The sequence below is a fragment of the Nyctibius grandis genome, chromosome 6 (assembly GCF_013368605.1).
Source record: "Nyctibius grandis isolate bNycGra1 chromosome 6, bNycGra1.pri, whole genome shotgun sequence".
NCBI classification, from domain to species: Eukaryota; Metazoa; Chordata; class Aves; order Nyctibiiformes; family Nyctibiidae; genus Nyctibius; species Nyctibius grandis.
This window is the reverse complement of record NC_090663.1, coordinates 81,899,017-81,922,522: the sequence shown is the minus strand read 5'-3', so window position 1 is coordinate 81,922,522 and position 23,506 is coordinate 81,899,017. Positions and strand designations below refer to the sequence as shown.

The 23,506-nt window shown below is 36.6% G+C and overlaps 1 protein-coding gene across 1 annotated transcript in view; it reads left to right on the top strand.

The window, feature by feature from the left end:
- The window catches only part of SYNPO2 (synaptopodin 2), an 85,886-nt gene extending 81,674 nt beyond the window's left edge, over nt 1-4,212 (top strand). Inside the window, exon 5 of the mRNA XM_068402755.1 lies at nt 3,234-4,212. Coding sequence (XP_068258856.1) covers nt 3,234-3,800 — 567 coding nt within the window. The 3' untranslated portion in view covers nt 3,801-4,212. The remainder of the gene's footprint in view (nt 1-3,233) is intronic.
- Nucleotides 4,213-23,506: the final 19,294 nt, after the last annotated feature.

Sequence of the window (23,506 nt, the reverse complement as noted above, 5' to 3'; positions counted from 1 at the left end):
TGAGGCATGACGGCATACTGCATGTAACTGATGCATTTGCTATATTTCTTCCATGAATGATGAAAGAAATTCAATAATTTTCTGTGAAACAGACATGAAAATTAGAAAAATATTCCCCTAAACCCAAAGGGTTATAACTGCTTCAAGTTGCACACACTTTACAAAACTTCGTATAATTGTTTCAGCCAAAATTGATATTTAATTTTTCCAGATTTATTAAAAATGAAATAAATAGAAATTTTTGTTTCCTTCTCTCTGAGCTTATGGGAATGTAGATGATGATGACAACTGCTATTTATTTTAAGAAGATTGTAATTCAAAATAACTAAGGCTCACTTTAGCCAACTATATTTTCATCTTCTTGGGTTTTCTGAGTCTTCAAAACCTCTTCTGCCCACCTTCAGCACAGTTACGACTTTTTCTCTTTGGGAAATGTAGAGAATTCAGCCAGCTCCTTCTATCAATAGCCTCTTCCTCTCCATCAAAAGTCAGACAGCCAGACACAACATTATAACTGGAAATGAGTAAGTAGGGTGCTCTCAACTTTTTTCTCAAATTCCTTCAGATACTTATGGAATGGACAAAGTACTTTAGCTTTTTTTCCAGGTAAATAATCTGGAACGTTATTTACCCTCGTAGATTTTGTCCTCTCACAATCCAAAAAGATAACACTTAGTTAAAAACACAGACTGTTCGGCCCTTCCTTCATGGAAGGAGAGATTAATCCTTACTTTACCAACTCTAGAGGAAAGAGATATGCATTTTCACATTTTAGAATTTTAAAGTTAAAAACCAGCCTATCATCAGAACTATATCTAAATACAAGCTGCCAGGTAGGAAAGGAGAAGAAATTGACTGGTCCAGGAATATCAAAACAGCACCAAGTATGCTAAAGAGCTGCCTCCAGATGAGAATCACCCAGCTGACAGTACCATAGTTTGACAGTTTGATTTTGCAGCAGGAACTTTGTTGCTGTGATTTGGATGTGGGTTGAACAATCATCCAGAAGGAAGTAACCATTGATTGTCTTCAGTGATACAGATCTTACTGAAGGTGTTCACTGTACCCAATGTATCTAGTCTCCAAGCATGATACTTAGCACCCAACAAAGCTGTCTACTGGGGCATTCTTTGGATAACCTGGTCTGGTTTTCTGTCAGAATGAAGTCTCTCAGATGATGGCTATTAAGGTGAAGTCTAGAAATGGGCATAAATATGCAAGATCCAGGAGACCAATGGAAAAAAAAAATGCATAAGCCACTCTGGCAAATTGAAAGCCAGTGCTTTAAAATAGTACTTTGCCAAAATGGACAAGACTTGAAATAACTATTCTTATCGTGGGGTTCTGAGGTAAAAAAAAAAAGGAGAATATTTATCAACTTTTAAGGAAATACATTTTTCCAGATAAATTGGCACAATCTCTCACCGGCCAGGTAAATTGTTGCAGTTTACCTGGCAGTCTGTAAATCAAATTTCATTGGAAAAATCTATCACACATGTTTTAATCTAATAGAGTGATCACTGGGTAATCCTATTCAGAACCAAAGAAAGCCATCCTTACAAAATGAAACATCCTTCACCTCATGAGACAGTATGAACTACTGGGATTCTTACCTAGTAATTTCATCCCTAAGAACCTGACTAAAGTTAAAAACAAAACAAAAAAATAAATACAAGGAATTTTAGCATAACCAAGCTCATTCCCAAGGCACTACTGATGTTCCAGTTTGCTGACTGTATATCCTCCTGCAAGGCCTAACATTCCAGCCAAATACAGATCCATGCTGCAAACTGGGAATAGCTGGTCATAGCTAAGAGGTGAAAGGATAGTCCTGTTAGAAAGCCTTAGCTGTGAAACTTGTCAAACCTCTCAATACCTAACCTCTGTATGTCACTCTACACTTTTTTAAAGAGATTCAGACTGAGCACCACCAAACGGACTGAAAAGAATGAAATCAGTAGTCTCTTTCGCCATTTCCATCTCTCACATGCAAGGCTGGTATTAAAGCATAACTTAAAAGCTTGTGTGAAGCAGAAGTCTTTTAAGTTTCTTAAATGCATCAAGATCCTGTGACAAAAAAAGCCTGTAAAACATGACATTTCTGTGTGAATCTTTGCCAGATAAGCTATACCTTTTATGATCAGATACCTATGTCTGGTATCTAGATTATCCTCACAGTAATTTAAGTTCTGGAAGCTCCTTAGGAAAAGCAACACAGGCCAATATTGTTTAAATGAAATTCTAGCAAAACCTCTGGCAAAAGAGCCTGGAATTTCACACCGGATTTCAGAGTTAAAGGCATTTAAACCTCAGGATATGAATCAGTGGATGTAAATCAATGAGTTTAGGAATGACATGTATAGAGATCACTAAGAACAATATAATTTATCTGTGTAACAAAAAGAACATGTCTGGCTTGGGGAAAAGGCTGTACCTGTCCTGTATGCTGCCAAATGACTGTTGCAGCAAAACATTCTCGTGAACACCGTTTCTGTTTCAAAGTGCTGTATTACTAAGAAGATTAGAATTTGTCAAATATGAATGGATTGCTCCTATAAATGGGTCGGAATGTACCGAAATTTTGAGGGCATTGCCTTTTAAAGAAGGCAGGTTAAGTAGCGTCCTGTAAGGGTATTAAGTGCAAATGATTGCATTAATGTCTAAGTTTTTGTGTTCATTTTTGTGCTCTGAAAAGTGAAAACTAGGATAAGTCTAATAATTTTAAGAGTAAGAAATGCCTTTCTTTAAAGGAGATTGCCAAAGATATGTTCTCAGACAGATGTCCTAGACAGAGCCTGTTATCAAATAAATTAAGCTGTGCCCACATGTTAAAAAGAATCTTGTAAACACAGAGAACTGTCACAACATGACTTCCTTTTTCATTATTAAGAATAGCCTTTTCAGAACAAGGCGCAGTAGCTAAGTAGTGGAAAAGCTGCACAATTGCTAACGTAACTGTACCTTTTCACTAAAAGCCTGTCTTTGGTCTATTTACTCTCTTCAAAAACCCAGTTTGCTCTGTCTTTGTTCCCGTTTCTTTCTCTGCTTCCTTTTTACTACCTCCTCTCTTTCCACTACATTAAAATATTAAAAAGTACCCACAGCCATAAAAAGGGATTGCCAGGATGTCATATGCTTTCAGGGTGTGTTGTTCCCGTTTGGAAGTGAAGAGAAGGGGCTTCCTTTTTTGTTTTTTAATAACTGTAACTATATTTGGTATTTTATTTTTCTAGGAAAGAAGCAGTGGACGCTCGTTATCACTTCCTGGGAGACCACCTTCATTCATTTCTCAAGCCATGTCTCCTACTTCTCCTCTTATATTTCAGCCTGCCCCTGATTACTTCAGCAAGCCAGACACAGCAGCCGACAGGCCCGGCAAGAGACTGACTCCCTGGGAAGCAGCAGCAAGATCCCCTCTTGGCCTAGTGGATGAAGCTTTTGCACCCCAAAGTATGCAGGAATCCATTGCTGCTAACGTAGTATCAGCTGCTCGCAGGAAAACACTTCCTGAGCCACCAGATGAATGGAAACAGAAAGTTTCTTATGAGCCTCCAGCCCCGAGTGGTAGTGTAGCCTTATTAGGAGGGAAGCAATCGGGTATTATGTCACCCCCCAAAAGCTCCCTGTCTGCCCCAAGTGCCGCCACACAGGCTGGCTCTCAGCTGCAGTACGCTTACTGCAGTCAACGGTCCAGAACAGATCCTGATATAATGTCCATGGATTCCAGGTCTGACTATTGCTTGTCAACAGCTGATTCAAACTACAATCCACAGCCAAGGGGATGGAGGCGTCCAACATGAGCAGCTGAAGGGCCTGGCATATTTTCCCTTCTTCCAGCTTTACAAGCCTTAGATTTGAGTTGGAGAAGGAAAGTTTCTTGCTGGCCTAACCATCTCTGAACTAAAGAAATGAGGAGGCAAAATTGAATGGAGCAGTTTTCACATGACTGCAGGGCTAGCAGCCTCTAGAATAGACTCAGTTTTACACCTAACCTAAGATTGTTCTGTTCATCAAAAGGCAAAAATAATACACATTTCTTGGGGCAAGGGGTGGGATGAAAGTGGGGCAACCAATGTGCTCAAGACAAAAATCTAGAAAGGATGTAGATGGAGAGAGTACAAGTGCTTGCAGCTGAGTTAATGTGAAAATAAAAGTAACATAAGGGCATTTTAAATGCAAGAAGCATTTTACAGGCTCTTGTAGGTCTTCTGGGTATGTTTGATATCTGAGTTCCAAGGTACTAGATAAAACCAGACCTGGGAAAGTTCCAATGGAAGTGGAATACTTGGAAGCACTGGCTTATTTGCCACATGTTTTCTTTACTGCATTTTTAAAATGAGCTAAGTAAATAAATGAATATTTTTACTGTGGCAACAGTTAAATACATCTGTGGTCATGGTACCTGAATCCCTACAACATGTAGATATATGCAATCTTATGCAGTCATCCATTTCAGATGGATTTCAAGACAGTTTCGATAAAGTTCTACATATTGTAATTAATCAAATAATCTGAACACAACAGGAAGAAAGGTGTTATTAATAGAGATCAGTACCATGATACTTGAACAACAAAAAAAGGATGAGGAAAGTATTCAGAGTGTATTTAAACTGGATTGCAAGTTAATTTTGTAATAAACTATCAAACAAGTCAGAGGCTGAACAGCCTTTACGTCTCTGTGAAATGCACTACTTGCTGAACGTTTACTGCTACGGTGTCTGGTAATCTGACTGGCTGGGCAGTTATTCTTAGTATCTAGGTAGCTCAATGTTTAGAAAGCTTTTGATTTGTATCCTCAGTTTGGAAGACAGAGATAAGTTGTTTATCAAGAACAATACCTGTTCTACATAGAAATTGGTATGTGAAAGAAGGTTTCTGACATGTGTTACACGGTATGAGTCTAGTACGAGTAGCAAACATTTGGATGGTTGGTTATAACTAAACTATCTTGATGGATCTGGAGAGATGGCAAATAATTTTTGCTGGTGATACATATCTTGCATTTACAGCTTATTTAATCACTAGAAATATGTGGCTAAAAATATATGTATTCCAAGCTTATTGGGTAGTTTAGATGTTGTTAAAGCATTAAATGAATACCCCAAGTTTTACAAAGTGCTCTGCATCCTCCTCATTTTGTGGGGCATTCTCTTCAAGGATCTGTCAAGCACAGTCAAGTAAAATTACTGCAGAAGCACTGTTAACTATCCTTAGTTTCAATAAGTTTGTCAGCTGTGAGTAAAGTGGTTAGATTAGAAAGGACTAAAACATACATGCACTAAGAAAGAATATATTACAAAATACTCCCTTCTGCAAAGACTTTTCCATTATAGCAATTATAAAATATAATTGGTATAAAGGAAAGAGGAAAATTAAACCCAGGCTTGATTGAGCTGGAACTTCTCGTAAGAGCAAATAACATGAAAAATATACCCTTAATGAGTTTAAGTTGGCAGTAATTCTCTAGTCAAACAGAAGTCTCCCTGAAATCAACTGATCCTTTTGATCAAGCAGGAAATGAAAACGTGGGAGTTGTAAACCTTTGAACTAGGATCATATTGCTATATCACCTTACAAATTTATTTCACGAATTATGAACTTGCAAAGAAAAGATTATTTAGAAAAATTACATGAACAAGGCTGCCATGATATGCCTGAAAATGAGCTTTGCACCTCAGAGTCATATGCCCACATGATCAAATTTTCCTGCCACACAAGAAAAACTACATTTTTCTCTGCAGAATCCCATAATGTCCCCTTTTATCATGACTGGGAATATTCCCACTGAAACCAATGGGACTGTGGTAGCCCATCAGCCTTAAAGGCTTGTCTTTGGATCCAGGCCTATCTCCCTGGAAGTACACATCAACCTTTCGCTTCATTTCAGTGAAATTATAATTCAAAGTGAAATTCAGTGAAATTTATAATTCAAAGTCATCAAGGCCTTAACTATTCAATAAATGCTAGTGCATGTGTATTTCACAGAAGGCCTACATTGTGAAAATTATATAATGCTTACAAATTTTACTGAACTGTGGTCCATATTAACATAATAAAATGATTCCCTGTATTCAAGTCAAGTTCAGGTTTCTGTTTTGAACTGTATCCTTTCCATTGTTAAACTGGAAACCAGATTAATGAGTTTGCAGTAAAGCATATTTTTACCCAATACAATTATTTTAATTCTCAGAATCAGATGCCTAATCTACCAGAAGGAAATGTGTGCTTAATTTTAAGGTACATGCAATTAAAAATTACCAAAAGTATTTTTAAATTCTGATATTACAAAAGAGTTATGATATAAAATGATATTAAAAAGGATTTAATGCTGTGATCACATACCAATACAGAAAAACATACTCTATGATCAAGCTCTAACCTCTCCCCCCAAAATATGCAACAAACGTAAAAATGGCAGAATCAGAGTGTTTCAGACATAATGACTGACTTTCTGTCAACGTCCCAAGAAAAACAAAGTGTAGCCTTATAATTCTCTTCTGTTCACAAGAAGGAATTCATCATTAAATACTTCTGTGAACATGAGAATTACTGATGTCGAGTTTCATGTAGCCTCATATCTTATTATAGATTAACTTGGGTGTTTAACATGATCTACTACAGATTTTTTTTTCCTCCTGCTGCGAATTTACTAGCTCTTTTTCCCATATGGATTCTCTCATATCTAATAAGGAATAAGTTCACACTGCAGCATTTCCCTCAACAGCAGCCCTGGTAAGTGTATCCGTCCTCCACCCAGCCGTCTGTTTTTACAGAGTCTGCGACTAATGGATTGTCTTTGAGATCTATTCCACTGCCACATAGAAATGAAACAAATAAACATTTTCAAAGTTATTAATGGGAGGACAGACATACACACAGGCATGCAGGCAGATCATATAGCCTTGTTTACAAAGGAAATCAGGCTAAAACCAGATTGAGACAACATACCGATTTCAATGGAAGCAGCAGGCCCAGACTACTAAATGAAATATTAATGTATACGGAGCTTTATGAAGAGCCACATGGCATTTTTCACTTTCTGCTTTTCACCCCATTCCTTCACTAGCAAAGCATCTTTCTATCAAATAGTTGTGACTGTTGTGCATTGAGTTCTGAATATATTAATGCAAGTATTTCTTACGTTTGTTTTTGAATGCACAGATCTGCTCAGTAAATGTGAGGAACAAATTCTCTTGATATTTTAAATACATTGTTTTTGTGCTCACCCTCAGAGGTGTCTCTGTTAATACGCAGAGTATTTGAATACACAATATAACTGAAAATTTAGTTTCTTTAGTTATGTTAGATGATGATGTTCACAACTCTTGTTCATAATTTGTTTTCATTTTGGTTTGCTTTAACACAACCAAATATCTATCCACATTGCTTTTCTGCCTAGTAGCAAAAGACTGTATTATCTTTATAAAAGGCTTTTCACTTCTAAAGACTTTTCGCTCACTGCAAAGGACACTTTATTTGAGAGTGCATGCCAGAGATGTAAATCGTATCATTTAAATAAAGTGATTTGACCAACCAGATGAGAAACACAATTTTGTTTTCCCTAAATTCTTGTCTGTTTGTTTAAATAATCTCAACCCAAGTAAGCCTAATCTCTTTTTTTCTGCACCATTTTTAGATTCACTGACTTTGCCTGTCAGTGACCTCATGCTGATATGAGCTTCTAGTAGCTTAAATCTACACCAGGTCAAATGGCAACTTGTCAAATTCAGTACAATTTCATTTTCATACTGAATAAGCAGAGGAAGGAAATGCAGTGAAGCACAACCTACCCAGGTAAAATAATACCGTCAGAGCAGTTTTATTGTTTGAACATTTTCATCCCCACTGTAAAACCTGCAACTAACATCTACTTGCTATAATTACTTGTCTACCTTACATGCATCTAAACCTCTGCTTAGTTCCTGTAGGTTTGTTCGTAAGGGCTGCATTGCTGTGTTCTCTTGCTTCTTAATTGAAATTGAATTCTTAATTGAAACATACTTTTTAAAGAAGAAATAAATATTAAGAATAAATTGTGAACCCAGTCTTTACACTATTCAGGCTGTTTGGGTGAATAGCTCTTAAGGAAATAAGGAGAGCATGTACAATCTGTGAAAAGCCAGATCAAATTTTCACTATTTACGTGAAATGAATCACAAAGCAGTTTTTGCATTTGTAAAGCAAGCAGGATTTTGCCCCCAATACAAGAAAAATGATTGATGCATGTGAAACTTGGGGAACTGATAAAGCTTAACAACAGCATTTTAACAGCTTTGCTCTACAAAGGGTTTACAAGCTCATAAGAGACTCAGTACTATTCCTTTTCATGGTTACATTTTCATTCTCCTTTGGTAAATTCTTAAATACATAAGTATTTCTTTGGTAAAGAAAGCAAGCATAAGCCAGATGCACAGTTTAACATAACTCCCTTGACTTCAGTAATCTGCAACAGATTAAAAATCTCACTACACAGATGAACAGTCACTGGTTTTGTATGATGTTTTACCCTCCAGAGAATGCACTTTGGGTTTGCTTGAAATGCCCTAGATTTTCTGGTGCATTCATCAACATTTAAGGGCATTTAAAATGACTACAGCGTGGCAGACTGCTCAATTACTGAATGTGAGTCTTGTGGAATAAGTATTTGGTGTAATGAGTAATTTTAAGTCCAGAAAGAAAGGCGGACGGTTCCAGGCCAGGATCCAGTTTTCCTCAAATTGAACATTAGTGCTTTTACATTGTTCACTGGATATATTATTGGATTTTAAAAAGAAGTCTTGTGATGCTGCTGAGTCAGTGCTCCATATGCTATAAAATGTTTGGTGTTTGTTCACACATTTTCAAACCTAAAGAAAAGACTTAAGGATTTTATATTCAAAACAAAAGGACCCCAGGAGTGTTTGCGTGCATGCTCACCTAAGTTGTGGGGTCTTTTCTTTGTGGAGAAAGAAAGATAATGGTTAATCAATAGACATTAATATAGAACTAGGAGAACATATTGTGCTGCAGCACAGTCCAAATACAGCTGTATAGTTACAATATAAGTGACACACATAGAAAAGGTGTTGATAAACCCCTAGCTATTAATAATAGCTAGATCTATTTTCATCTTTAAAATAAATCAAAACCTGAGGATAATTTTCTCTAAGTACTGCAGAGGTTTATGACTTATTTTTTCCCTATAAATAAAGAAACCTAAGGAAAGATATGCTAATTGCTGGAAAAATAATTTTGTATGTTGTAAACAATAATTTTAAGCAGGCTGTAGACAAGCAGAATTTGCCCAAGGCAAAAATGGAAAATAACAAGCTTTATGGCATTCAGAATCAGAATAACAGATGCATTGGTATCCAGCATGGACAACCTCATGGGACTATGGCAGTTATAAAACAATTGCCACTTTTCAATACTATTAACAATTTGTAAGCCATCTTAGTTTTAATGAGTCACTTCCTGTTATTAATAGATGCACTTGAGTTTAATCTCAGAAAATCAGTAATTTTTTGAAAAGAAGAATCAACATAAAGTCAGCATATGCTCAACTACAGTATTTCTAATCATTTTTTCTAACAGAAAAGCCTATAAGCATAAACAGCACATAGCATGTTCAGGTGCTCATCAACTACGCAGTAAAATCTAATCTTTGTTAATGGCTGAGAATGGGGAAGGACCCTGAAGCGGACAACTACTGACAAAGCAATTGCCTTTTTCAAAACTCAAAGTCCTGAATAAATGTTTGGTGTATTCTTTCAGCATCCAACTTTTTAAGCCCAAAACAAGCACTTTAACCAGGTCTAGTGCTGTCCAATAGAGGGCAATGGCACACAAACCATATAAGCTTATAGACTATATGCTCTCCCTGACAAGGCCTCTATTTCAATAGAGAAGAGATGGTACAGTTAAAGATCAGTCTGGACACCAGATGCCAAACAATCTAATTATCAGCTAGCCCACATATGTGCTGCAGCAGAAGTGGAACTCAAATGCCATAAAACTTTATAGTTTGAGGTAAATAAGATGATATAGGAGGTATTCATACAGCACTATTTAATGACTACCACATAGATACTAGCTAATTATTCCTGACCTCAACACCATGGGGTGGATAGATGTCATTATCTCATTGTACAAATGGAAGAAAATATGACAATGAAAGAGCACGTGAATTGCCCAAGGCTGTTGAGACAATGGTAACAATGGACTTCAACACAGGCATTCCCAGCTCTTACCTTCACCTGTAATCCACTAACTATTTATAGTAGTAGTGCATACTTAACCAGCACAATTACATTCTTACAGCTCAGAAAAGAAATAGCAAGAAAGCTCCAAATCCTTTGAAGAAACAATCTAGTAATTCAAGAGACTGATCAAGTTACGGCCCAGTCTGCCAGACAAAATTCACTAAAATCTGTGACAGAGAATGTGAGGCTTTGGAGCTGTTTACTGATAGTATTCAGAGCAGAGTGAATAGGGATTAACCTCAAAGGGCAGTAGAAGGATTAGTTAAAAAAAATCAGAAGAAACAGAAGGGGAGCCTGCATTTGTCTTATCACAATGGAAGCACCTGTCCTCTCCCATGTTACCACTCTAGAATCACTGAAAGTCTATAATAAAGCAAATTAACAGAATATTTGAGTTTCCCCATGAGCCAGTGTGCAAAATCATCACTGGCAATGTCTTCAGTCTTCAATAATTAAGACTCAGATGGTCTTGATGATATCTGTTACTAAGGAGCGCTTTTTTTTGTATCTATCCTAACAGTAACGTAAAATATACACTGAGCTACTACCAAGGCGCTCAACTGTGCCACTAAAAGGGAAAGAGTAACAGCCATATTCAAATGCATCAAATGAAGGCACTTAATCAACACAAGGCATGTTTATGTCAGGAGTCTCTTCCATTAACCTGGGGAGAAGGTGACATGCATGAAAAATTATGTCACTGTAGATGGTGTAAGAGTTTCTTTTGTGACTCCTTGAAAACTACTTTAATAAGAAGTTGCATGATTAATTTAAAAACGAGTGAGTAAAACTTGTCAAACTCGCCACTTCTTTCTCAACAAAGCAGAGTTAACAGTTAACCTCTGCTTCTAAATAGGTGGTGTAATAATAATAAAATCAGTTTGCTGGTAGAGTATTTTTATAAACAAATAGCTTAAAGAAAAAAATCTGTTCTAATAAATTAGCAATGCTAATTCCTGGAAACAGAAATCTTCTGGAAAAAAGAGACAGAAAGTACAGAAATGGAAAACAAAGCACCCATTGCTAACGAATCTTCCTTAAAGTCAAAGTAGCAAGGAACAGCCTTAGGATAACTAACAAACATATAGTAAGTTTGTGTGAATACATGTCCACAAACTCCATCACTGCAGACACTATATAAAATATCAGCCATTTCCATTCAAGATACTAAGCGTAAGTGGCACAACATAGGCTGGAGAAAGAGAAGGATGTTGGCATAGTTAAAATGCATTATGTGGACTGTCAAAAAATCATGCAGACTTTGGTGTTTCCAGCTTCCTTGCCATGCATGCCCAAGTTATCTTCCCCTTCCAAATAGGATGACAGCATTATATAGGTTTTTATTTTAATTTCTTAAGCAAAAAAATTGTATCTGTCTTCCCTAAAATATCATCCATCCATGCCTCTTCTTTCCTAGGGCTGCAGATCATGACTATTTGTTCTAAACCAAGTATCATAGCATCAAGACAAATATTTCCTTAGGAAAAAAACTTTCAGCCTTCGTATTTATATGTGTATTCTCTACACATTTTTTTTTTTCCCTAGTGAAATGACATTGAAGAATAGCATCTGTCAGAGTTCAGACAAAAGGGAGTCCACATTTCTGGGGAAATAAGCTCTACACTCCTAGTTCTCTATTCAAAATAGCCCTAAGTCCTGCAACAATGACTTTTATTCTTGCAGTATATTTTTCAAGAGGGATGGAACTATCAAGACAACTTGAAGTTCCAGACCTTTGCATTCAATAGTTTCTTGTTCCTTTTAGTTCTGTTCACTATCCTAAGCAAAAGAGGAATTTCAAAAAGTATATAATCTGCAAGTGCTGGCAGTTTCTATTTGATTTGACAGATAAGCTTTATCTGAATTAAGGCATATAAAAGTCTTGGTACAGCAAGTGTTATTCCACTGGGCACAATGCCCACATTCAGTGTAGCTAAAGTAATGGAGAAATTACTCAGTAAAGTGAAACACACATGTACAATTCCATGATGCATTCCCATACAGTGTAAGGAGTTTTATTTCCACATCTGTAGGATATCAAGACTGAGAATGGAAAATATCTATGGCATGGTTGGACTCTTGTAAAGTGGAAAATATGAGATGGTAGGAGTTTTGTTTTCTGTTAATCATCTAACAAGCCCATTAGTCGTGGAATTTCTAAACTAAGTGAATCTGTGAAGAAACAAGTAAAAGCAACAACACTAAGAGTGAATAAAGCATGTTTTAAGAGTAAAATATTTCTTCTCCTGTTTTAAAATATTTCTTCTTGCAGCCATCTATGCAAAGATGGAACTATGGATCAAAATTTGGTCTTTGATTCTCCATGTTTAAGAGTTATATACTTGAATTCACGGTTATTTGGATGCAGTAGATTACTTTTTATAAAAAAATTAAAGGGGCAGACTGATCATGGTGTAATCTAGATATAGTAATTCAGCAAGTATTACTTCCAACACTGTTCCTCATACTTGGTAAAGAAGAGTATCCACCTATTGTACACCTTCCAAAAATACTGTAAAATATGTACTTACTATGGCAATCTGCTCCCTGTGGGATCTTTTGTGCATGACTCTAATAACAGCTAAAGGAAAAAATGGAAGAAATCTCAAGAATGAATCACAAGCTTAGAAATTATCCCCAGAACAACTACACAGTAGTATAGTAGACGTGCTCCACACAATGAAAACTACTGCAATATTTTCCACTTCATAGAGGTCAAATTGAAAGGTATATTTGGGCGGTATAATATAGTAACACACTTCTTTGGTTGTGATGTGTTACAGTTTTAAAGTTTACACTTGCTTAAGCTAATGATATAGTATTCATTTTCATGTAATGAGGTTAGGTACGGACAAGCAGAGCCTTTTAAAGTTGTTTGGGACCAATGTTAAAACTTTTGAAAAATAAGGTCACGTCATCTTGATGACACAGCAACAAAGACATGGTACTTCTAATTCAGTACTTTTACACTAACTTTATAAAAGGAACATCTGCTCAACTACAGGCTTTCTATATTTCAGCCATGAAGTATTCCAATTAACTTAGAAGTTAATGGGATCACCAGGAAATGCTCAAACACTGGAAACGTCACAAAGTAGAACAGCAACATCATCAGTACCGTTTCATGAAAATTCGCTAAGATGGTTGCTAATGATTTGCACCACTAACTGACAGCAGAAATTGGTTCCCTACACGTGAGATAGGAAAAAAAAGCCCAAATATGAAATATGATTTTTTTTTTTTTTTTCCCTCTACGGTGACAACAATTGTGTTGAATCTTTTTCAAGTTGGGCTTTTCTGAAAGAAGAATCTCCATTTTCACATGGAGACAGCTTTGGTGGTGGGCAAAGGTGTTATCTTTTTCCTCAGCAAAATTAACAGTAACAAGACAGAAACTCTTAAGCTTCTTTGATAATGAAAACACCAAATGGAAAACAAGTTCAGCCAGACTATAACTTCAAAAATGGGGTCTACATCTCATTTCTGATTCTGGGGAAAAAAACAAATCCAATAGACTCTACTTCTTCTCTGCTAATACTGAGTCTGCATATGCAAAAACACATTAGGAAGAACCTTCACAAATGCCAGAGGTAGACTTAGAGCTTTAGAAGTGTTACCTTACAAGTAAATAGTCATTCTGCTACTTTATTAAACAAATAGTCTCTGAAAGCTTTTAAAACACATCCAGGTGTCCCTGCTTCACAAGCCTGAATATTAACTGACAATACCTACAACATCAGCAAATATTGCATGGTTGTAAAAGGAACATCACTTGCTTTGGTCATATGATTGTCAGCTGAAGACGACCAGAAAGTTTATTTAGATGACTTCTTAATTTCTGCTGCCTCCACTGCATAAGGATTTCATTTCTCACCATAAAATTGTAGAGGTCAGGAGAAAAGCCTGATCCTTAAGTACTTCATTGTCTGAATGAAATTAACCTATTTCAACCTAAAACTTCCAGACTTTTTTTATATTTATTTTCCAAAATATAACATGTGCTATTCGATAAGACCAACATAAATTCGTCTCTCTTCAGAGGCCAAATAAGAAACTCATTTTCCGTATACAACTAATCCTGAATTCGTTTCTTACATATACTTTAAAAGAACATTCAATCTGTCCTGAGGGTGAATTTTCCTCAGATCTCTTCACTGGAGAAAACTGACCTCTAGATATAGGATCTGTTCCCTGAGGACCATCTGCAACCAGCCTTTAACTTGCTATCTCAGTCTTCCCAATTAATGTCATGAATAAAAAGAAATAGACAGTTACTGAAAAATGTTGGTCCAAGTCTGTGGTTTTGTAACCAGTAATCTCTGTTTCAAAAGTCCTTTTGCCCAGTATCACATTGTGAAGTCTAAAAATAACCTAGCCTCTATATTTACAGTGTTGGATAAGTTAAGTCACTAAATCCACATTCAAAGCATGTAAATAAAAGTGACTGGCTTTTCAGAAGCGCTGAGACCTGAAAACAGTAAAATGCATAAATGCCCATCATGTCTTAAAATCTGCCCACTGTTTTGTAGCCTGAATATGGTGCTGCATATGTAATTTTAGACATCTAGATTTTAAATGCTTTCTAAAAACAGTCTCAGTAAAGTCGGTGACAATCTTACACGAGAATTTAGAGGCCTGCTGTTTTTCCCCAGTTGTATAGGTGCTTTCAAGAAAGTACTGCTTTTCCAGCCAAAGTGTTTTCAGATGGAGATATGATACAATAGGCTGTAGGATTCAATACTACATTTAAGACTCCACTGCAGGTCTCCCTGCAATGCATGCACACAGTTTCCATTGACATTCAGAGAAGCTATGCATGTGCGAAAGGGGAAATCTTATTTGGCAAGTGACACTACCACACAGCATTGCAATCCACTGAGTACAGAGACAAATCCTGGTTTCATACTTTTGCTGGTTTCATACTTTTGCAGTAGCAAAGCCCCCATTAGCTGACACTCCCTTCCCTGAACCAATCAGGTATATACACTTGTTTTGATTTAAATATGTTCCTGTGCAGGAAGAGCAGCAGAGGGCAATTTATTTTCACAGAAAAAGATGAGCAGCTATAATGATTAATGGGAACATAATTTTCATAACACGGGGATACTAAAAAGAGAAAGAAATGTGGGACAAGTTATGTAATGTGTACTTACTGAAATATGCTGCACGTCTCTGAAAGGAGACATGATCCTGCTCTCTCTGAAGTGAACAGGAGCTTTGCCACTGAGGAAGATCTCAGCTGCTTCAAAACACAAATCGATTTCCCCTAATTTATTCTAATTTGCAGTAAAATATTCTTGTGAGTATCACATCAGGGATACGTTAAGGAAGAAAAACTAAAAACTGCTACATCCAATACCAGAATAATGACTGCATGACATATTGCCACCTCATAAAGAATAGTATCATCCTTGTGACACTTAGGCCTAAAACTCAGTGATACCGATGAGTACAAGAGCCACCTTGCCCAAAATGACCCAGGATAGAGCAAGGGTAACACAGTTGCCCTGTGTCAGGACCAAGGTTCCTCCAGACTTTGAGACATTAATCTGAATCACTTACAAACAGCCATTCAAAAAAGCCCATAAACCCTACAGATCTAGTAGGGTTACAACACAGTGCACCCCCCTTGGTAAGATATCTAGCTGACCCTTAACCAGTACAACAGTGGAAAACATTTAGAAAATATTCTTAGAAAGTACATTTGGAAAATACGTCAGCTATGAAATTAATTTAATCTATTTACTAAAATTATGAAAATAATTTTACCCACTTTGTCCTACTATGCTTGGACATGTTTTAAGGGAAAATAAGGAATATCTGATGGAAAAAAAATAACAAAAGCTTCCAGTAGCTGCTACATCAGTTATCATCAGTCCTTCTGGTAGAATATTTGCCAATATAAATCACATTTATATTTAAGCTGTGTACTTGTGATATGGCATACCAGGTGGTTGTGAAGCTGCAAGACTGTACTGTGATCTGTTTTCCGTATTTCTAGTGCTGGGAAGAATTCAGTCAAGGATTAATCATAAAACAGATGGAAGAGACTTTTTTTATTAGCAAAAAAAGAACTTGTTACTTCCCTCAAGGGAAAATAGCAAAATGTTTTTCAGTTAATGGTTATAGTAAAATGGATGCTGATACACTCTAGGGCCTTGTGAAAGTAGTAATTAGAAGTTATGTCAGATATATTCTTCATATAGACAAGAGAATCTGCCTGGAACATGAATAAATCAAAAGAAGTAAATTCTACTTCAGAAGATGATGACCTCTGGATATAGTTTATAATTACAGAAGAGGGCATGTTCTCCCTTCTGGGAGAATTCAATTTGCTTAAAAAAACTATATGAGTAAAAAATATACCCAAATAAGTTTATACCCCAGTAACTTTATCAGTTGGGGGAAAGAATTAGAGCAAGTGATAAACAAAACCTGAGATTCTAAAGGAATATTGACTTTGGCTGTCAAACCAGAAGTCCACTGAAGTACTATGCAAAGGTCCTAGGCAAGATGATAAAATGGACAGAGTACCAAACAACGGTGGAACAAACTGAAATAATACTGAACATCTGGTTTTAGCAAAACAGTAAATAAAAAATGGAGCCATCTAGATGTAAGACTACTGACAACACTTCTCTCATAATAAACTACTTTTCCTGCAACAGTTTTACACTATTTGATTTGCAATATGGCTTGCTTCTTTTATTTGTATCGTCTCTAGTCATCTGTTTATTTTGTATCTTACACAAAACATGCTTGCTTTATGTATTTGTTTCAGGAAGAAGTGTTTAAAATAACTGAAACATGTCAGCAATAAAACAGTTACTGTGTTAGCCTTCTGTAGAGCGCTTCTTGCCGGATGGTAATGGTTACCATGAAATATTAGTATCAGCCACAGAAATGTTTTCACAGCAGGGCTACCTATGGCCGCCAGCCAGGCTGCCTGTTTTTGAAGCAAGTCAAAATGTTGATTACTGTTCTCTTTCTCAAGGGTGGAAAAAAAAGGAAGCACTAAAGTAAGCTTTTCCACCTTATTTGCACTGGGGTTTTTTATACAAGGGTGTTTTCCTGCCAACTTTTTCCTGAGAAAACACTTGGCTACCTGATTCCTTTTTTTTCTGATTGACTATTTCCTGCCAACACAGTTCCTGTGAGTGCATGCTGCAGTCTTCCTACTTAGCCGCACCTCCAGCTCAACTTCTCTGCCTTTACAGCCAGGTGATATTCTCAGGTTAGCAGTTTTTATGTTTCGTTTAAAATTCTTTCTGCATGAAAAGCTATATAAGCCATACTTAATAAACCAGGCTTGATATTGCTCATGCTTGGACATAAGAAAAATAGTTCAAATATTCTTCTTTCTGTTCAAATTTGTTTCTAGCTCTAGAAGCTTTTATTTTGTCCTGCAGATCACCTTTCTGCTGAAGCCTTCTCAACTTTGTGCTTCAACTAGTCCAGTCTGTCTTTGGAGCTGTAACCGCCTAGCAATCAGTAGACCAAGCATGCATAAAATGGAACAGGTGTTTACTGGTAGGATCAGAAGTTTAGTTTTCTTTAAACCACAAATTGTTTTCCCTACTGATTATTCTCTGCTTTGTTTACCATTGTAAGGCTGATTTTTAAGTGGTGGAATTTTGCTCTCTTCTTTGTTTATTTTTAAGAGTTCACACTGTCCTGACTTAAAAACAAACATATGAACTGTAAACCACATATAAAGACACTTGCCCTGCTCATAACAAAAGTCTTGTTGTCTTCCCCAAGTTAGTTTCAAACCACCAAATTTATAGAAGTTAGAACAACATTTTAAGCCTGGTGACTGAGTTCAGAGTTGGTTGTTGAGAGAAGCTTTTAAAACACTTTTCAGATAAATTTTATCAGACACAGGTTGAGGAAGTCAAATAGATTCACTGGATACGGAGAGAGAAGTTAAAATTAAATGCAGCATCAAAAGGACTTATTTCCAAACAATCGACCTGCCAAAGAGATATACATGCCATGCAACACTTAAGAAGTGAAGCTTCTCTCTTTAAGAGCTCCTTACTCAGGCGTAATACATACTTGTTACTATGTAAAAAGGTAATGTTGTTATAAGTAGTGAGAAGACTTGTATCCTTTTGACAAAAGAAAAAAAATAAACAAGCATTACACCAGCCTCACAGTGCAGTGGACCACCCACAGAAATGAATGAGTTTTCAACTAGTGATCATCAGAAAACCCACACACTAAATTAAAGCTTCCTGGCCAGCTGCTGGCTCTGATTAAGTCTGTGACAGTACAGGCCTGTGCTTGTGGCCTTAGCTCAGGATTAAAGCAGCCTCTCAGCCTTGTGTTTTCTTAAAATGACGGTCTTTCAACTCTCTAAGACTGGAAATAAAGCATGAAAGTGTGAGCCAACTATAAGTGATAGATCTTGAGAAGTCACCCCTAATCTGTTGTTCTTGCAGCCAAACTACAACCATCCCCGCGGTACTACAGCATCCCCAGGGCTGCCGAGGCAATTGTACCATTCTCCATGAGGAGCAGGAGTGACATTGTGCCTTCAGGAAAAAATGAAGCTCTGCTCCATCACCACCTCTGCACAAAAAATGTATTTCTAATATGTCTGTCCTAAATGCAGAATGGTCCCACAGCATGGAAAAAATGCTGTTGAAGAAACACTCCTTGCTTCTTGTACCTATCATTATGGATTATTTAACTTCAGCCAAACACAGACCACAGTCTTCAATGCACTGTAACTATCAAACCATGCATTTCAATGAGTGGAAGTATTTAACACATGGCAAACTAGGATGATTAAGCCAGCCTGTGAGCAAGGGCAACATTTACCTGTCATGTTCCTTTAGGTCATTTTACGTTACAGACAGGGCAGTTAAAACAGGAGGGCTTTTTTTTGGGTAGATTTTTTTTTTTTCCACAAGCTTTCTATGTAAATTGTTACTAGGTGTGATGTGGCAAATGTAAATCCTACAAAATAAACCATCCCATTTTCTTTAAAAAAACTTGAGGATAATGAGAATACTAAATCACAGAATGTCTTCCTATGGATCCCAGAAAAAAACGAGGATAGTCTTTGGATCCTGAACAGAAAGACAACACTAACAATATACTTTGAAGAGTCTGTCAAATACCTTATACATTATTGTACACATTATTTCAATACCTCACATGTATTGATCTCTTGCCAGTCTATCCAACATAGTGATTGGTAGAGGAACTACCAATCCAGCACATAATGAAATGAAAATACTTAATTTTTCAGCTGCAAAAATAATGTCTTTTTCCCTAAGCAAAACTTAAAACTGGACACATTCACAAAAATGTTTTTCTCCACACTTTTCACAGGCAGGGAAGTATATTCCAGATAACTCTATTTTTTTTTTTTCCATTCAAACGAGTTTGAACGTAGAAGTGAAAATAGGGAACCCTGTATTGCCTCTGTCAGAATGCAAGAATTATTGAATGAAAATTTGTAACAATAACAGGACTTAGTTTCATTTGCAACACATGTGGGAGGTTCAGGTTAGCTCAACTTAGGAATTTAAGTAAAAGCAGGATTATAGGTCTATCTTCTTCAGGATTTAACTTTTAAAAAGACATAACAAACCTCCTTACTCTTGTCAAGAAAAACATTCATTCAGTTAGATCATGCTAAATTTGTGAGAAACACATCTGCAGATTTTCCTGAAGGTGAGAGAACTGACAAAGAAAATTATCCAATGCATTAGAGGCAAAAAACCAACTTGGAAAGACCTGTGACAGAAAATGCAACAGATCTCTAAGATTTTGTTTTAGCAAGCATATTAAAATACAGACTTTCTTCAGCAACTCCTTGCTTGACAAATGGAACAAGCATTTTCCTAACGCCAGCCTTTACTTACACTCATTTCTTTGTTACATACACATCAGCTGACTTTAGCACAAACCAAATATCCTATACATACACAGAAATCTATTGTGAGGTAAATCTGGCTACAACATTTTCTGCTTGTCTGTGTTGAAAAGATTTAACAGTTTTACTGTGACTACTACTGAAATTAAGCACTGCAAAAGAACAGAGTGGAACTTTTCTTCAGAAGGGGAACTCCCTTATTTTTGTAATGCTTTATTGACCTCCATGTGTATAAAGACCAGTTTCATTTAAAAAAACAACTGTTGACAGTTCACCTCTACCTAATTTATTCTTTGGCTCCAGTCAGGTATTTCACAGTAACAGTTACACCTGTAAATAGCTGTCTGAAGCTAAGATGGATACAGAATGCAGAAACATCAGTCAAGCCATTAATTGAGCAGTGACTTTGCTCTTGTGTAGTAACTACAACCCCTTTTTTATAGACATACCTAATCCCCAAACCTCTTGATTTCACTCATATTGTGAATAAGACACTACACATATTAACTTTAATACCCTGAATAGTTCATTGATTTGAATTCATTGCATAAAATTAAGCACATACAGCCGTCACAGTCTCAGGATGAATGTAAGCACCTGCTAAGAACTGAGGCATTATTCAGCACTTAAATTGCCTCTAGTTTAAGTCTTGTTTGAGAGAAAACTATAGTAACTCCTTCTTTTCCATGTTGAAGAAAAAAGAAAAGAGAAAAAGAAAAAAGAAAAGGAGAGAAAACGAGGGGAAAATGAGTTACAGAAGTGGATGACTGCATGTAGTTCAGGCTGTTTCTGCTGGCTAGCCTGGACCTCCTCTCTGGTCAATTATGCAATTCAGAGGAAGCAGTGTGGTGGGAAAGATCCCACAAGGTGCTGGAAAAGGCAGTATCAAAAGGAAAAATCTTTCTTGGTTAAACAAAAACGACCTAAAGGAAAAAACAGGTAAATGTTGTCCTTGTTCGCAGGCTGACTTAATCATCCTAGTTTGCCACTTGCTAAATAATACTTCTCATTAAAATGCAAGCTTTGATTTTGTTATGGTGTCACGTGCTACTGTAATTCTTTCACCTTCCTTAACCTTTACTCATTATTATGGAATTCTATTAGTCACATATGAATGATGTTTTAGCAACTTGGTGTATTTTATGGGGCCCTGAACTTCTTTGAGCATTATAAAAGAAAGTGGCATTCAACAGGATCAGTTCTAGTTTTGCAGCTATGGCAGTTAAACATTCTTTATTCCAACTGCAATGACATATGCTTATTTCTATTTCAGTTAATGGCAAAATCTTGGCACACTAGGAAGTAGTAATTTAAATACTGGGATAGTCATTCTACAAAGTTTTTTAAAGTTCAACTTCTAAATGATAAAATTTACAGATAAAAATATCTGTCAGTGAAGTTTCAGGTTGTGTCATTTCTAAGTTGCTATCACCACTCTTTCTTTGGAATAAAATATACTTTTGAAGTTCAACAATGCAGTAAGTGACAAGACATAAAACAGAAAATTGTTTCAAAATAAACAGAAGTACCAAAAAGGTTTTTAAAACTCTAACCAGAAGCAATTTGCTGAACCACAGATATCGCCATAAACATTCGGACCTGTACACAAGTATCACAAATAAATACGTTGAATCCACAAAACTTCCAAACACCTCAGTGTTCGTGTTCACATTTTTTCCTCAGGGTCACCGAATGCAACATCTGATATTCTTATGGTATTTCCATTATTCAGATATTAAAATATTGCAAACAAAATCAGAAGCAGGTCCTGGATACGTAAGTGAAAGCTTGTGAAAATCTTAAACACAAACGAAACATATGTGTGTAACTGAAATCTGGGAGTACTGTCCCTTTGTGAATGCCAAACAGGAGCTCCTGGATTTGCTAAGTGCTGTTCACTGTCAATCAGTTGAATGGCCACTTTATAATTTCATTTGGATGTGGTTTTACTGAATTGCATTTGACTATTTTTTTTTTCAGTTCATCAAGTTAATTTATCATTTAAATTCTCCCCTACAGATTGCTTGTAGTTTTCCTAGGTTGGCATTTAATTGACATTCTCTACTTCGTTATTGAAGTTATTAATGAAAATCCTGAGTAGCATGAACCCTGGACAGACTCTCCTGCAATCCCACTTGACAGCTTGGTGGTGAACCACTGAGAACAATCTCAGCCTTTAGTTGAATAGATAAGATTCAACCAAGACTTTGATCATGCTTGCTGGTACTGTCAGAAGTGGCTGATCCAAGCACAAAAACTAGAAAAGAACTACCAATGAGTAACAGCAGCAGGTAAATTCTGATAGTGAGGATTAAAATGAACACATCTTTGGGGCAGAGATGTCTAGGATCTCAGCAAAATGTTTTGCAACATCCTAGGAATAGAAAGCTTGAGGAAAAAATAATGCAGTTTTTTGGTTGGACAGGCAGACTTTTAGGACATTGCATCAGGCACATACATTTCATCTGTCTCAAAGTGCTTCTTGCTTGAAAAGTTACACACATTGTGTCAGTGTATTTTATTACTCTCTGGATTCCATTTACAGTCAGAATTCCTTTCTCCTGTCATATCAGGATCCAAGCAATTTTCTGATCAATCCTCTAAGCCAAACAAGATGATAATTTTCCATAAGAAATAGCAACTTCCTAGAACAAACCCAAACCTGAATCAGAGTACAAAAACTTCATCTTGCTTTTACTGCCCCATAATTCAGCTATCTGCATTCAGACAGGAGGGTAAGGGGGGAATATCCATGCTCTACATATCACACATTACTTTGATAAACTGATAGAACAGTATCCTGGAATGCTGAATATTACCAAGTCTCAAATTACTGCAGGTTTCTGTTCCTAATGCATAAAGAAAATTAAGAGATTTTGACTAACAGTTTGCAAGGCGTGTGCCTGTTGAGCAACTACGTCCTACCACATATAACACTGAAAAAGTTCTCATTTCTTTTTCAGAACAGACTCTGTATATCAGCCAATCAGCCATCTGCCACTGACTTTAGCCATCAGCTACTACTGAAGCATGGTTTCATCTTTCACTAAAGGATTAGCCCATGCCATTCTCATCTCTTATAGTCTTGCACATCCATATATTTAACACCTTATTTTTAAATGTCTCTTTCCTGGTTATAACATGGAGATTATTATTCTCAGAGGTGATGAGGAGATGATCTGTATGAGTATGAGAGGAGCATTCCATTAAATCTTCCAATAAGCTCTGAAAGGGATATAAACTCTCTTTGTTGTGGGTGCAGTTGAATCTTTTCTGTTCTCTTCTTTTGCCAGGAAGATATGAGTGGCTGGAGTGTTTGATTCTATATATAACTAGTTGATGTCAGCTGGATGCCAATCCCTTCGAAGAGGATCAG